This window comes from Trachymyrmex septentrionalis, unplaced genomic scaffold (assembly GCF_001594115.1).
Source record: "Trachymyrmex septentrionalis isolate Tsep2-gDNA-1 unplaced genomic scaffold, Tsep1.0 scaffold60, whole genome shotgun sequence".
Classification (NCBI taxonomy): Eukaryota; Metazoa; Arthropoda; class Insecta; order Hymenoptera; family Formicidae; genus Trachymyrmex; species Trachymyrmex septentrionalis.
Window position 1 is genome coordinate 503,831 of NW_017305779.1, and position 17,100 is coordinate 520,930.

The 17,100-nt window shown below is 30.5% G+C and overlaps 2 protein-coding genes across 2 annotated transcripts in view; one reads left to right on the plus strand and one right to left on the minus strand.

Annotated features, from left to right (window-relative positions):
• LOC108752558 (UPF0769 protein C21orf59 homolog) overlaps nucleotides 1-17,100 on the minus strand; it is a 60,770-nt gene that overhangs the window by 35,121 nt on the left and 8,549 nt on the right. The window lies entirely within an intron of this gene.
• LOC108752557 lies at nucleotides 6,283-15,622 on the plus strand. The gene is made up of 5 exons (XM_018493436.1): nucleotides 6,283-6,425; nucleotides 7,420-7,630; nucleotides 12,146-12,600; nucleotides 14,136-14,433; nucleotides 15,180-15,622. The coding sequence occupies exons 1-5, from the start codon at nucleotides 6,283-6,285 to the stop codon at nucleotides 15,456-15,458; spliced, it is 1,386 nt and encodes a 461-aa protein (XP_018348938.1). The 3' UTR covers nucleotides 15,459-15,622.

The following is a 17,100-nucleotide window of genomic DNA, read 5'->3' on the forward strand; positions in this document are numbered from 1 at the left end:
AAAAAGTATAAAACAATTTTCAAAAATATATTAAATAATTTAAATATTTGGAACAAATTAAAATGAATGAAGAAATATGCTATATGTAATTGCAACATATTAATTAGTTTATATTTCTCATTTTGCCAGTTGATGATTGAGTTTTCCATTGTAGTTATTTGAAAAAGAAATGTATAAAACAATTTTTGAATGTGTATTAAATATAATTTAAATATTCGAAATGAATTTCACTAAATGAAAAAATTATAAATGCTATTATAATATTAATTAATATAATTAATATATTAATATAGTTAATATAATTAATTAATATAATTTTATATTACTTAAAATAATTTTTATTCATTCGTGACTGAGCTTTGCGTTTTTTAATTACTTGAAGAACGTCACACTTGACAAAACTAGTTAAAATAACGTTTGTTTCGAAGCATATGGAAACCATATCGTAACCCTCTACATCTAGTATGGTTGTGAATCCTTACTCGGCCTTACTTTAGGTGTCCAAAATGGAAGAACTCTCATGAGGTAGCAACTTCTCATGGACCCTATGTTTCGGCACTCATTCCCCAGTTGAAGCTTGCTAGTATAGTTTCCGTTACGATCGATCGCTCGATCATCTCCGAATCACGAATGTCCGTCGAATTTATCTCGTGATTAACTACACGATTTCGTCCGACTCGATTTCTCTCTCGCTGCTATTTTTGCCAGATAAATTGGATGAATTTTAAATGGCAATGCTAAATTTTAATTACAGTAATTTACAGTGATACGGTATTTAAGAATAATCAAAATTAGAAATCGGATAAGTAATTAATTTGAAACACCATTAGAGCATCGAATTATAAATGGAGAAGTTCTTAACTTCTCTTGCATTCTTTATCGCGAGAACATTTGCTCAAAGTGCGCTCATATTTGACGACGAAACCATGGTGCAAACTAAAATTTGCGTACGCTTTCTTAAGCAAAAATCGCATCTAGTTCGCCATCAAGCCATTGCGAAATTTTCATCTTCGGTTAGAATTAAAACTCTTATGTGATATTAAAAGCTTTCAAGCGTAACACCAAGAAAGCTCTACGCGGACAATCTAGGAGCGGTGTAACTCGCGTATAGGCACAATTTTCGCATCACGTATCGGTTCTAGTGCCAATTAAATTCTCTAGCTCGACTAGCCGGTCGTAATCGTCGTAGGCAGCATACTTAGAGCATCGATCGCGAAAGAAGATATTTATATATATTAGAGACTAGGGATCTCAAGCGGATGACTTTTGTTAAGTTATAGGAAATGTGATTTTCAAATACGACAGAGAACGCCATCATCACGGTCAAAGTTAGATGTTTCGATAATAAATAATACAATATATATTCTCTATTAAATAAATTTATTTTAGTTATGATTGTGCGCTGATAACTTTAGGACTTTCAACTCTATCAGTCTGAAACGCTATTATTCCCCCCAAATTAAATTAGAAAAACTGTAAAGAACTTATGATAAATCTGATTTTGTATTGTAAATGAACTATAAAATCTTTAGAATTTACTCCCCCCTAAATTCTCCCTAAATTAAATTAGAAAAACTGTAAAAAACTTTTGATAAATCTGATTTTGTATTGTAAATGAACTATAAAATCTTTAGAATTTACTTAATCTTCCAACAGTCATAATTTATTCGATTATTATAGATGATTTGCCAATCTAATTTCGTTTCACACAAAAATTATAAGAGTATTGATAATAATGTTTAGTACAATATGAAAGAAAAAATTATAACCACATAAAAATATTTCGTAAAGAATATAATATATTTAATCTCCTTGGATAGTTAATTAGAAAATACATTACTCAAGAAAAAATGCAAGATACAAATATTCACTTGAGATTCCTCTTTAGATAGGTGAACAAATTTTATAATAGTAAATAAATTCAAATAATTTATACGCAAGGGTGATGTAGAGTAAATAACTTAAGCAATTTTAACTGACAATGAGTAACCTAATGGTACACGAATAAACGATGTAATGCGAATTCTATTTCCACACGATTTAGCTATCATGCTCGATCGAAAAATCGGCAGTGCTGTTTGTCTTTAACAAACGAACATTATTCGATAGTTATCTTCACATGTTGTATGCCCTCGTATAATGTTACTTGGCTACTTAATAATATTCGCACTTACTATAGCCGGATATTTATCATGCTATATGATTTCTTTGTCTCTTTTTCTCGCCTCTTTACATATATATATATAAAAAGCTATAATATAAATGAGGAAATACTCTTCGAGACGCTTCCTTTTTCTCTACTCGAAAGTTTTCAACTCGTTTACCGCTTCTTACATAAATCATAAATTGTACATAATATATAAACGGTGTGTATATACAGTATACATATAAATTACATACTCACTCTGCGATATAAACGGACTATTGTATATAAGAGATTGTACGAGTTCGTTTAAAATATATAAAAAGACGTTTTCTGTTAATTCCCGGTATATTATTTTTCCCAGTTTCATATTTCCGACACATTTCTTTAAATACCTTGAGTAAATTTTTATTTTAGATAAATGAATTAATAAAAATAATTTATGTAAAATAAATTCAATAAATTAAAAAAATAAGTTTGATATTTAATAATTTATAGCTGTCCCATCATTTTCTTGATATTTTTAGAAAACTGAAGCCTTAGAAAACGAAAATTTACAATCCATAATATTTTTTTATCTATCACTGATGGACAATAAAATTCAGACGAGTTGCATCTATCGAACTTCAACTGCAGTATTATATAAAAAAATCTATCTTCACATGTATTATGCGAAGATTACATAGCATTAAACGAAGACGTTTGACCTTTTGCTTCGAAGGTCGTAGAAATGTTAATCCAGCGCAACTAATATTCCGCCCTTCTGATATCGAGGGGATGAATCTAAATCGATAAAACAGATATCAACTGACTACGCGTTTCACGAAAAATTTCTACTTATAATTTATAATATATACGATGAAAGAATAATTTTACATTTTATAATGCAAAATTGCTTACATATTTTATTTATTAAGTTCTCCATATAAATGCGATTATAAAATAAAGGTAACGAATTTTGTATTTGACGAATGAACACTGGAATCGACATTATTTTAATCTACGCTAAGTATCAAGTAAATAAATATAATTAAAATTATATTATAATTATTAATTTATCAGGTTAATAAAAAAATATATACATCATTTTTTCTGATTTTAAGTTCAAGTAAGTTAAATGCCGAATGTTATCCACAAATCTGTGCATCTAAAAATGCTGTACACTAAATTACTTTAAAAAGATAATTGTTGACAAAAATAAATTATTCTTCAATATTTAATATACAAAATAAACAGCAACAATTTATAAATCCGAAATAGAGATTATCGATCTCTGTTGTGTTTTTGTAACATTTAGATAGTAATATCTCGACGTTTCAGAAATTTTACGATTCACCCTCGCAATCAAGGATGAGATTAGTTTATGAACTGAGGGTCGTTTCACTCTGGCATTTCATGGATAGAAGAAAATTCCACCCTCATAAAAAGTGATATACCACGGCGCAAGCTCCGTGCGAGAGAACTCGCGAGTCGCACGACTAGACTGGCAGACTTGTTTTCAAACAGTCGTCGGAGTTAGTCGGTTGCATGGCTATCTCTCGCGTATTCACGTTTGCGAATCTCTTCTTCGAGATGAAAAGATTGTGTCGATATAATGATAATTTTGTAAATTACGGACGAAAATGATCGTGGGATCATTGTGCAACATTAATGATTTAACGAAGGACGCGTGCCGATCGCGTATATGTGCGAAATTAATTCTCGTGATTAAATAACGTGGTTTCTTCGTAATCAAATCACTTGTGCAAATATAATTAATAATAAAGTGCAATTTTAAAGTGAAATATGAAATGGGAACAATAAAGACGATGAAAGTGATTGCATCGATAGTGAATCGCAAGAAAAATGTAAAGAAGTTGCGGCTCTTTCAATTATGTATATGATCTGAAAAATTGATGTCAAAACGTTGAAATGCAAGAAATTTTTTAGAAAACTTTACGAAGATGCTATTATAACGAATACAATTATTATATTATGAGGATTTCAGAATTCGCAAAATATATATCGTCGAATTTCTGTAATTATTTTCTTCTTGAAGAAAGCACAGTTATTTACATTAGCAAAATTCATTTACAAATTCAGTGATCGGGCGAAAAAAATCATCTAAAAGAGTACTTGATGCTCATGAAAAGTTGAGACACGCAATCAGCTTAAAAGTAAAGCGACTTCGATTTTATCGGAGACTCGAACGAGTAGTAAATCTCGCTTTAGTCAGACGACGAATATCGAGAATGTAAAAAATATTCTGTAGTTGTAATTTTTTTTGAAGAGAATTCAGCTTGATGGTACGTAATCTATAATACGAAGAGTCTAATCGTTTCTCTCGCTGTGTTATATATTAGTTTAGATAAAGAAAAGGGTAAAAAATTTATTGCAAATTTTATAGAAAACGGAAATGAAACATAATGAAATTATGCATGCAATTAAAAGACGATTAACAGAAGCAGATAACACGTTTATGGCACTAACGTTTCAAGGATGAAAATCCCAAAGGTATTATAGGCAAGATAATCGCTTATTTCAAGGTTACTTGCAAGTGGAACAACCATTAGGAATTTCATCGTAAGTGTCTCTGAGAAAAAAAAGTTTCTCTAACATCAACATCGATTCTAAATCTATAAAAAAACGCAAGAGTACTATTTCCTATTTTCTGTTTCAGTAATAATATATTGATATTGCCTTTTAAACATCCAATAATTTTCTGTGGAAGAAACTTTTGCGTGACAAAAAGGTTGATTTAAAGTTGATCGATGTGTCATTGTAAAACGGCCTTTTAATTTTAAATTATATGCCTGCAAAGTTACGAAGGACGACAGGAACAAATTTTTTAACAACGTCATTTCCAACGGTATAGTGACACAGAAATCCGGATCAATAACGCATTTTTTGAACGGTCATTTAAATGTTCGTTTGGTAGTGTCGCGGTAATGAGATTACTAGCGTCTAATTCTATACTGTTCTAGCATCCATTCGCAACTACGCGGCTAATAAAGTTAACACGTGGTAATTGCCCTAAGTGCAAGTCGAATGCTTCTAGCAAAAGAACGATAGAGAAAGGACAATGCAAACACGGGAGACTTCTTTGTTATTACACATTATGCGATTCATCGAACGTCCGCTCACACAGATTAAATTTTGATCAAGAAATGGGGCAACTTTCGACGATTTAGCAGAATCAATTGTGACTCACATGCCTAATGAGTCACTCGCGTGACACACGCTTGAAGTTTACCACGAATCTTCTTTACTATTGAATTGTTAATGTTAATCGAAACTAATTAACTTCCAAGAAGAAAGGAAGAAAAGGAAAGAAAGGAAGAAGAAATTGCGAGCTACTCATAGGAATCGAAGTAAGCCGATTAATTTTGATGGATACTTTTTCGTTCACCAATTTTCATCGCCCGAGAAAATAAAAGCTTCGAGAGCCAGGATCATCTCGGTATTTTTTGACGAAATGACGACGTGCGTCACGACGCGTGTCATGCCCATAAGAGAATGATAGCTATAGCGAAATCGTTTAATCGATGGAAGTCGTGACACACTCATCTACATACACGTATTTGTCGACCGACTTTGCAAACTTCTACTTTTCAAACGAAAATAGTACGACTGAAACAAACAAAGATAATTCGCAATGAAATATTTCGCCTGTGCACGTGTGCATCTCAACGGATAATATCACAAAAGAGTGAAAATGGAGCTGTTGCGAACCATCTATTCTTGTGCGAAGCGAGTCCCTTGATCTCTTGATTTGTTTTTTTTCCATGTGAGTGGCGATTAAACTTTTACGAAGCCGTTCGCTCTAATGGGAAATATCGACATAAAGTCGCTATTTTTTGTGTCACATATTCCGAGAGAAAGTAAATATAATATGCACTATTTGTGAAAATAAATTATCAAACTCGTACAGTATTAATTTTCAAGTAACATCGAGAATAAAGGTCAAAGCTTTAACGAATGAAATAATTTTTCAACAAGTTTGTGTTGGAATTCAGTATCCAGGATCATGCGTTTGTCCATAAATATATATTACATTTATAATCGGCGTGGAATTAAATTACGTGAGATTTAAACTGGAAAATTCAACAGAAGATTTTAAAAATATATAGGTGTTACAAAAAATTGCAAAATATTACGCGATGGGACGGAAGCAGAAACGCCGCCTGATACCGGAACAAGACCGTAGAATTTGCGGTAGCATTTGCTTCTTCCAGTTGACCTTCGTCATCAGTTGCGTAGCTTTGGTTTATCTCAGCGTAGCGATCTACGCGCCGTCGTATAGGTAAAAAAACGACTTATTAAATCTGGAATTAAAAACTAATTTCCGGCATATCGCTTCCTTACTCTTCAAAAGTGATACACTTTCAAGTTATCGTCATAAATAAATTAAATAAACATTATCTTATATTGAGGAAAAAATAAAGTCAATTTTAAAATATTGAGTTCAATACTGCCAACTAACCATTTACTTACAGTAAATAAATATATGTGCAATATAAAAATTGTTAAATTAAATTAATGTTCTCGTACCAAATAAATATATATTTACTCGTATATTTAATAAATATTTAGTGTTGGCAGTATTCAACTAAATTTACTATTAAAATAATTTATTAAACGTGACTGAATTTTTTCTCAGTATATCAATCAAAAGTGAACTAAGGCTGCTTTCCATTTAGAAGACGTAGTCGATACGAGTTCTATCTTTATTATTTATTGAATTTCAAGGGATAGAACAACGTTTGCGTCTCTTAAGGGAAGTAGCGTTTCTACAGGAAAGTAGCCTAACTTTATAAAAAAACTGTTATAATTAAAAAGGCTAATATAAAAAAAAAGTCAAAATTTCTATTTACACTTAAAAAGAATGAATTTTTTAAGAATTGTGAAACGAAAATGACAAAAATAACATTTCATCATGTTAAAAGTCTATTCTTTTTTCGATATTATTTGATTTGTCGATAATTTTTCTATTAAGTTAAAAAAATATGTTTCTCTGGAAAACTTAATTTTTTTAGTTGTGTTACTTTTGAAGTAAGAGAACGTTATATTTAATTGTTAGACATATTAGATATTAGTTTCTCTCGATTCAAAGAATTTATTCCTCCTTAAAATCTTCTCGCAGAAGACTGTGTTATATAATGTGTAGCATCATTAAGGAGAAATTACTGACGCTTTCAAGTCAGAAATATTATTCGAGACAAAGCTGAAGGGAGATGTTCGCTGCTTATTTCTGGGGTAATCTGAGAAATACGTTAACGACGCCAACGTAATTTCAGAGCTTTCCACATTGGCATTGAACCGGAACCAGTGATGTGCCAAACCGTTAATGCCTCGATGGTGAATAATTGCGGCTGGGCTAGTTGCGGCGAATGGTGTTTGACGAAGTCGAGCGGCTTTTGTCCCCAGTTTCACGCAACCGTGAGACGTAATGGCACTGACGTGATTTTCGAAAATTGCACCAAGTTCAATACAATCGCGTGCCCTCAGGTGCGTAAAACGTAACAATACTATATGACAATAGTAGTCTTTTTAGCTTTGTGCTTGAAAATCTAATTTTGTTATAGTTTAAATGTTACTCAAACATGAAAACTATGGAAAACTCTCGATAAATTATATTGTTCACAGATGTGTAACAACTGTAACAAGTACTATATATAAATTATGAATAAAATTATTAAATTTTTAAACTATAACATTGATTTTAATCTTTAATTTGACTTTAATCTTTAGAAAACGGATGGGTCCATTTTTCAAATTTTACAGCGTATTCTTAGTAAAATTTATTATAATTTATTATATTTCTCGTCTCAAACACATTGCTTCAGAACTATTATAGTAGTTAATTCTTTTGAAGCTTTCATGAGTATTTTCTTCAAAGATACCAGAAGGTTTACGAGTTATCGTTGTGTCTTAATCCATTGCTAATGCCAATCGTGCAGCAAATCGTGAACTTTGCTGTTTCATAGGACGAGGAACGGATTAATACTAATATAGTGATTTCCTATCCGCTGGCATGATAATGCCAATATTTAAAAATGGACAAATGTAAAAATTTATTACTTGTAATTTTTGAGTTCTGAATTTAAATTTGATATCAAAAATTCAAATTCAAAATGACAAATCTCATATGGTGGCTTAGTAATCGAGAAAATAAATTTTCAAAAAACTAATTGTAAGAGTCAAATGAATGATAATCTTAATTCCCTGATATAAAAAATATAATTATAATAATTTGGCTCTTGGGAATTAGCGCTGTACTGTGTGCGTGATGAATTTCAATATTATTAAATTGTATTTCTCGTATTTAATTAATAATTCGTATACATGTTTCGGTTAACTTTTTAGTCATCTTCAGTACATACAGATGAATCCGTGGTAAGCAATAAGATGTATAAAACTACAATAGTCACATGTTTTCGCCATTTAATATCCGCAATGTTTCCATGTGGTCAGTCACAATGCGTCTTCTCTCCAATAAATTGTTAATTGACCACCTCACATAGAAACTTTGTGGATATTAAATGGCGAAACATGTAGATACTGTAATTTTATACATCTTATTGTTTACCACGGATTCATCTGTATGTACTAAAGATGGCTAAAAAGTTAGCCAAAATGTGTATACGAATTATTAATTAAATACGAGAGATATAATTTAATAATATTGAAATTTATCACGCACGTAGTACAGCGCTAATTCCCAAAAGCCAAACTTATTATAATTATAATTGTAAGATGCTTTTAAAGTGACAAAATAATAATCAAAAAGAACATATAAAGTTTCGTACTCTTTAAATTCTTTGGAATAAAATCTTACTCTAAAGAGTGAAAATTCTGCATATCTTTTCCAAGAGTTCTTGAAAAAGAGTAGCAGAATTTCCAATCTTTAACAATGGATACCTTTAAAGTGAAATTCTACTTCAAAGAAATTAGAAAATATGAAATAAATTGAATAAGACGTATACAATAAGACGAATAAAAACGTATACAAGTAGTAAAACGTGAATATGGTTTATTGATATTATAAAAATAAAACGAAAGTTTTTATTTGCAAGAATATATAGGTATCGGTAGCTATTAAGGGATTAATTAAGTATTAAAAGTTCGAAAGAACAAGTATTAACGATAAGAACAAGCATAGAAATGACAAATAAAAAAAATAAAACACTTTAGTTGTGCTCCCGTCTTGTAAAGAATAAATTAGAAAATAATAATATTTTCATATTATAGAAAATAATAGTTTTGCAAAATAATAATATATTATGTTTCTAAAATATTTATATAAATTGTATTTAAAATATTGTAACAAAAACACACACATAGAGATTTGTACAAGATCTTACTTAATTGTTCTTTTTAAGGAAAGAATTAATAAGAAATTGCGTGGAAAGAAAGAATTTTCCAATTGGTTTATTTAAATACTAATTTTAATCGTGATTAATTTAAATTAGTAATTTAATTGGTCTCTTTCTCTCTCTCTCTCTCTCTCTCTCTCTCTCTCTCTCTCTTTTTATCTCTCTTAAAGAGAAACTTCATTTAAAATTCTAACAAAGAATTGAGAGAGAATACTGTTAACAAGCTCAGCATAATCTCCGCAAGTTGGGAATTTACGGTATAAGATCTAATATTAAAATTTCATAGTTTCATTCAATGCTGTCTTGTTAGTAGAACAATTACAGTCTCGTATAATTACCCAATCAACTCGGAAATCTTCAGCAAAGCTTTCACAGGGAAGATAATAACAAGCTTTTCTCGTATGCTTCGTCGCTTACTTGCCATAATTTTTCCCCCAAAGCTTTTTCCACTTAACGTAGTATGAAAGTTCTTCTAGAATGATGGAGACTTACGTTTATCCTTCGGATTTCGATCACTTTATTTCACGGTACATTCCCAACCAAGCGTGATCGTAAGTTCCCACACAATCGGATGCTTTCCTGTGGACGAAGGCTTCTATCTCGTGGGAATATTACATTTTTACTGAAGCAACGTAGACTCCAATTTCTTCTTCGTGCCGCCAAATGTCGATGCGATAAAAATGTTGCGGAAGATTCGTGTTTCATCCGAATAATAAAATGTAACAAGATACTTGCTGTGTTACTCGAAATTATCTTCATCATTAATAATAATTCCTTGAATTCATGGCTTTAGTATTCAAGCTCGAAGTTCGCTTTATAGGTTACTGTTTAGAGATTCAATTCTTTAATTTTCTCCTTTAACTATCCTTGATAACGTTGATCGTAATTTATCGTTAAAGTATAATGTTGAAATTATATCGATCATCTTGAATCCAAAATTATTGAAGAAAGAAAAAATACATAGCAATTAATAAACTTTGGAATCTTCATTGAACTCGAAATAAACGTTGCCTACAATATGTTGAAGATATTTACAAAATATGATCTGATTAAATAATATAATTTTATTCATAAATCATTTACTAGAAATTTTTTAATTTTTTATAGAAAATATGGTAATCGCACTTCATTTCTGCCTCCAATTTCCATCTCATCTCACGTTCTTATTATCTCTTCTGTATAACGATCCATCAACCGAGCGATATCGATTACAGTTGGGAAGTTTTCAGTTCGTTGAGAGGGAAAAACCTTTTGCAATATTCACGAAGAAAAAATGCTATTAAAAAATCCATTGCGTCCTATACGCACAGCATTATAACATCATCCATCAGAGAAATTTTTACAGAAAAATATTTTTCTGTCATATTTTTCTGTCAATTTGCAAGTAATATTAGTTGCCTTCTCATTGTTATGATAATTATTTAGCGGATATTACGAAAGTATATAATACTAATAAAAATAGATATTGTATAAGGGCGGAGATGTAAACGACATGATATAACTTTCACTATCATAATAATGGTATTATTACAAACAACTCAGCCATTTAATCCATTTTATCAACAATGGTTGCGGATCGAAGAGCTTATTTTAGAGCGATTATTACATAATCTAACAGAAATCGGAAAATTTTGTTACAATAAAACAGTGTCATGTAAATACAAATTTTTTTTTCATGAATTGCGTTATAATAATATTTTAATTAAATAGTTTTAATTTATTATGCGTGACATAAATTTGCCGAATAAATTATTACTCGACACTTAAACGCAATTAAAATGGATATTATAATTTCTGTCGTTTGATTAGAGAAAAGTTGATATTAGAAAGACAACCGTCGAAAGATTTTAAATTATTAAGAGACAACTAAAAATACTCGGTATTCAAACCTAATTTAAAATAAAAGTCACGAGTTGGGAGAATACGGAGTTATCCCCGAGGGAGTGCCCTATTAATATGAATATTTAGGTGCACGGCATCGTACTGTATGCCGACCGCTAATGCTTTACCAGCAGGTTCGAAACTTTCTGAAAGTAATGGGATTTAATTAATGACGTTGATGTGAAAGCGCAATATAGTGTATAATTAAAGCATATATAATGTAGGCTTTTATAGCATTGACAATGATGCCGGACAATTTCCATAAATCGTAAAGTAATTTTCCTAATGAATTAATTGTTCTAATTAAATAAAGGCATTAAAAAATTTTTTAAATATTCTATTAAAAGGGATAATAATTTTATAATGGAATTTACGAGTATATACATTTTAATATCAAGTATATTATTTAACTCTTCCACAGCAAGAAAAAAATAAAATTAAAGGATGATAAGATAAAAAAAAAATAAAAAACTTATATAATTATATCATTGCTTTAATTAAGTAAAAACTATGTTTGAATATTTTCAGATAAATTTTAGCACATAAATAAAACAAAATTAAAATTTAATTGCAAAATTATCCAAAAGATTTTAGAAATCATAATCGATGCATGTAATTCTCATTATAATTGAAAAAATTGCAAGAGATTAAGATTACAATTCCATTGAATTCCATTAATTTTAGAATATTATTATTCTGTATAATTTTATACATTGACATATAATTAATAATGAAATACAGAATTCAAAACAAAAATGGTCTATAGGTAAACATGGGGAGCATGAAAAGATATAATTGCAACAACGGCAGCGAGTGCAGTATGTTGACGGGGGTATTCAACTGCAGCCTCGGACATTGTTCAAATATGAGCGAACTGATGCTTTGTCATCACAAGGCCGACGGCATTATCATCGATAGCGAGAGGGATAACATGAAACTGAATGGCTTCTTCAGCTGTCAACACTCTAGATGCACGAAAATCAAGAACGCTTTCAATTGCGACCGATACTGTCCGAACATTAATACTAGCGACGTGAACGTGTATCTAATGCAAGGCGACAGTGTGATATCAGCCAAGTGCTCCCGTGGGATGGCCTTGAACAGAGCAAACGGTAGCCTACCTGGTATCAGATTGGACGAGCCTGTTAAAATCTGGGACGAAAAAAACAGCAGTATCGTTGCAAGCTGTTTTGCCGTAACGAAGAACGGCAATGTCATCAGGTAATGACGAATATTAATATTAAAATATTATTATGATAAATTTTCCAAACCATACTTGAAAAGAATAATTTTGCTGACATATTTAAAAATTTAGCTAGATCTGAAAATAATTTTGTTGGACGGCAAAACAATTATGTTGAAGGCAAGCTAGTTGTCTCCTAGAACGTCAAACTTTGCAGCGTTACTCATCACGCTTCAACAAAATTGTCCTTTTCATTTATAAATTTATTCTATTAAAATTTTTATTTCGTTAATTACAAGACAAATAGAATAATTGGAATATCATTTAACAAATAAATAGAATAAGCATTAAAAAATGTGATTCTATAAAAAAAATATGTTAATATTTATTGCAATTAATTATATATTTACTTTAACAAAAAACGCAAATTTTATGTAAATTGTTAAGATATTACGTATTATATTTGAACGTTAATTTTTTAAAAAGATCTTATATCGCTGTTAACAATAGAGTAACTACTAAATTCGTTCACATTGCTGCACCTTTGATGAGTGGCCTTAAATGCAGAGAAAAGGGACTCAATAAGACGCAAGAAAATCTCGAGAGTTGAATTGCCATCGATAGATGGCACTGAAGCTTTGTTGAATGATTGAATAGAGAAAATACTTTTGTTCCATTCTTTTCCCACCAGCTTTTCCATTCGAAAAGAATTCATAACATCATTATATAAGTAACTAATTGATAATACTATTAATACGATAATATTATTAATTTTAACATATTCTTTATGCCTAAGATAAAATTATTATGTCTAAGATAAATTATTAACAATATTATATTATATTATTATACAATTACCACATAAAATATACTTGATGACTATGACATTTATGTGATATTATTCATGGAATGTTATTGAAGCATAATTCCATTTATTATTATTGACTCTATTTCTAAGCTAAAAAACCGAAATTTTATTGAATGAACTTAAAAAGGGAATAATGACAAAAAGAGACTATTAGAAGAGAATACATATTAGGGTATATCAGTGACAGAGAAAGGGATTAAATATTGGGGTGTGCCCAGTCGCAAGATCAATGGTTGCTATGGAAATACCCTATACGAGTCTATAAGAAACCGAGTATAGAGAAACGACACAGGCTTTTACGATAGAAGTAATTGACCCCAATAAACTTGTCTATAAATATTTAATTTTAATTAGTATCCTTGCTTATATATATATATGTAGATATGAATCGAACATAAAAAAATTCAAACATATATACATATACACATATATATATATAGTATATATATATATATGTGTATGTATGTGTGTGTATGTGTGTGCGTGTGTGCGCGCGCGCGTGTGTGTAGTAAAACTTTTTCATTAAAAAGATTAACAGAAATTGTAATGCTTCATAATACGCGTGAAAAACAATTATCTTTTTAAATTTTATTCATAGTTTATGTCTCATTCTATTTCTATCATTCACATCTTAATCACTTTTTTTATGTAACAAGATCAAAATTGCTATATTGTGATCGTTATCGTTTTTGTTGACATTCGCAGTACGGAGGACTGCGTGAATGGTACGTTATTGGGTGAGATTCTGGTTCCCAAACCGTCCATTAATTTCACAAGCTTCCTGAAAATTTATGAGAAGAGTCTACGGCGTCCGGCGGACCCCACGAACGCCTATGTTCCGGCACAGCAATCTTTGACCATCTACAATAGCTCGCGATTGTATATCAATCTCGAGCGTTGCGTCAACACCTTGAGAGGCGAGTGTAGACAATTTCAGCTCACTCACGGTCGTGATGGCGACAATCAGACCGCGCAGAGTCGATATCCCTGTTATTACAATAAGGTAAGGCATTTTCTGTCGAAAGAAATTTGACAAACGCATGAGAATTTCGTATCAGATGTATAATCTCTATGTGACTTGAATTAAAAATTTAAGCTTTCCATATAAATATAAATGTTATATATTATATTCTTATGAAATAGTTCAATAAAGCCAATATTTATATATATTTAACAAAATAATTTTATAATTTAAATGAAAATTTTCTCACTTTATTTTTTAATTTAATTATTTTTTAAAAATATACTTGCTTCTCGTTGAAATAATTTTTGATAATACTTTTTGATTCCTAAATCACCACCTTTTTGTATTATTTTCAAATACAATATAGAAAAATCTGTAATTTTTTCGTAAATTTTTATTAAAGAAAAATTTTTTTCTTAATGTAATATTCTTAAGCGGTTTTAATTCATTTTCCTGAAGAGTAGCAATATGCTATATAGAAAATTATATAATGTATTTCGTAACAAGTATGTTTTTTGACACAAAATAATATTTTTTTGTTGAAAATCAAAATAATTTCTTTCTAAAGAAAATTTTACGATTTATGTTTCAAGAAATCATAAAAAAATTTAACTTGACAAATAAGGTAAAGCACAATTAAATTAATAGAAAAAAAATTATTCTAATTTCCTCTCTCCTCCATGAAAAATATTTTAACTTTTTATTGTTGATTGTCATCTCCGGTATAATTGTAAAATATTAATAGATAGGCAATTCTTATTTATATGGCTGCACATATTATGCAGAACGACTCGTTGTTCGTGGTTGCACGTTTCGATCTGAAGAAGACGCGAATGGAACTGTTGATCGCCGTTATCGTGCCGGCTGCACTCTTCATCATCAGTGTGATCACCCTGATCATCATTTCGCGATCAGTGCAGGTGGGAGACGACGCGAAGATGCGATGCAGATACTGTGTTAATAAACAAGAGATTGAGGGCGAAGACCAAGGACTCGTAGAGGCAACGTCCTCCACGACTCAAAGTCAGATCAATGAGAATGAGATTAGAAGTATGACCCTTTAGCAGTACAAGCCGCTCGGCATAGGTACTACGCTGGGTTATGAAAAGCTGCCATTGATCGACATGGACGAGGCTGAGGATTCCTTCTAGAAGAAAACGTGAGACCTGATTTTCAAAAGATCGTGATGCTGGAAAGATCCATCCAAGACAAAACTCTACAGATAAAATCCGAACATGTGAGTAAAATTAAATTCTCGAATGGACATTAACGTCGTCTTCCGGAATGAGATGTAATCAATTTCTTTGTTACAATTATAATTATTATAATGCGCAATGATATGGACGTTACAATGATGTGACTGATGGTTGTGTTTGAAATGAAATTTAAATTCAAGTGATCTCTGCCAATAAAACTCATCGAAAGTAACCCTTTTGGGGTCCAAGTTAATATTATTGACTCTTCAATTATATATTGATGAGATATATTTGTAAGTATGCTCACTGTTGCCTTCGATGTATCGCTATTATTTTGTTTGCGCGTAAGACAAACGAATTGACCCTGGTATCACACAGAATCGTCGGTATATAGTTTTAAGATTTTGCCTCCAAATATATTTAGGAAATTTTCATAAAAAATGTGTCATTCTCTTACTTCAAAAGTAACATAAGAATTCAAAAACATTAAGAATGTGATTTTGTAGTTATCATCATGAATGAGATAAACATTACCTTATCAATTATCAAAAGTGAACTAATTTAATTTCACTAAAAATTTTAGACCGTACGTGAGAACCAATACAAACTATAAATTAAAAGCCTATAATTGTCGAAGCTGGATTTAATTTCATTATTAAAAAATCGTAAAAATCGTCACAACTAAAAAAGGCATGGTTTAAAAAGAAGTTGTCAAAATCTTTATTGTTAAAAGAGGGTAATTTTTTTTTAAGAATTCTGAAACGAAAATAACATTTAATTATATTAAGAATATATTCTTTTTGTTGATTATTTGATTAGTCGCTAATTTTCTGTCAAGTTAAACATAGTTCTTCTTCATTTTTGACAGGAACTTTGACTTAATTTTTTGAATATTACTTTTGAAGTAAGAAAGCGATATGTAATATGCAATTGTTTAATGCCACTGTGTTTTAACGAATGCTAACAATAATGGCGTTAATCAACTGCATCTCCGTGCAATGTACGTGCATATGTACGAATAAAATAAAAAACAAACAATTCATTAATCAACGAAGAACAGAGTAAGTGATGGAATGGATAAACGCTGAAGTACTCACTATAGTACTTCGCGAGACAACATTCTTTTTTTATACGAGAATCGCGACTTCTGCGCAAAACACGACATGAACAAGCTTATTTATGTACATCATGTAGGATAACGTGACGAGACTTATCGCTCGTTTAATATTCGGTTGACAACGAACGTGCATTTATATTTTTTCTACATCCACTTATTGTGTGCTACACTTGTAGTTAACTTCGTATTATTACCGTACTATGATTAGATATATGTACGTCCTAATGCCGCTGGTGAAAACATTTAACATGATTTCCTATTTCTAATACGCGAACTCGAGTATTATGACTGCCTACGCGTAAATTATAATTGTATAGTAGATACATTGTATATTACTTATGATATATAAATATCAGTACCTTGCGATGTAAATATATAAATATATAAATATAT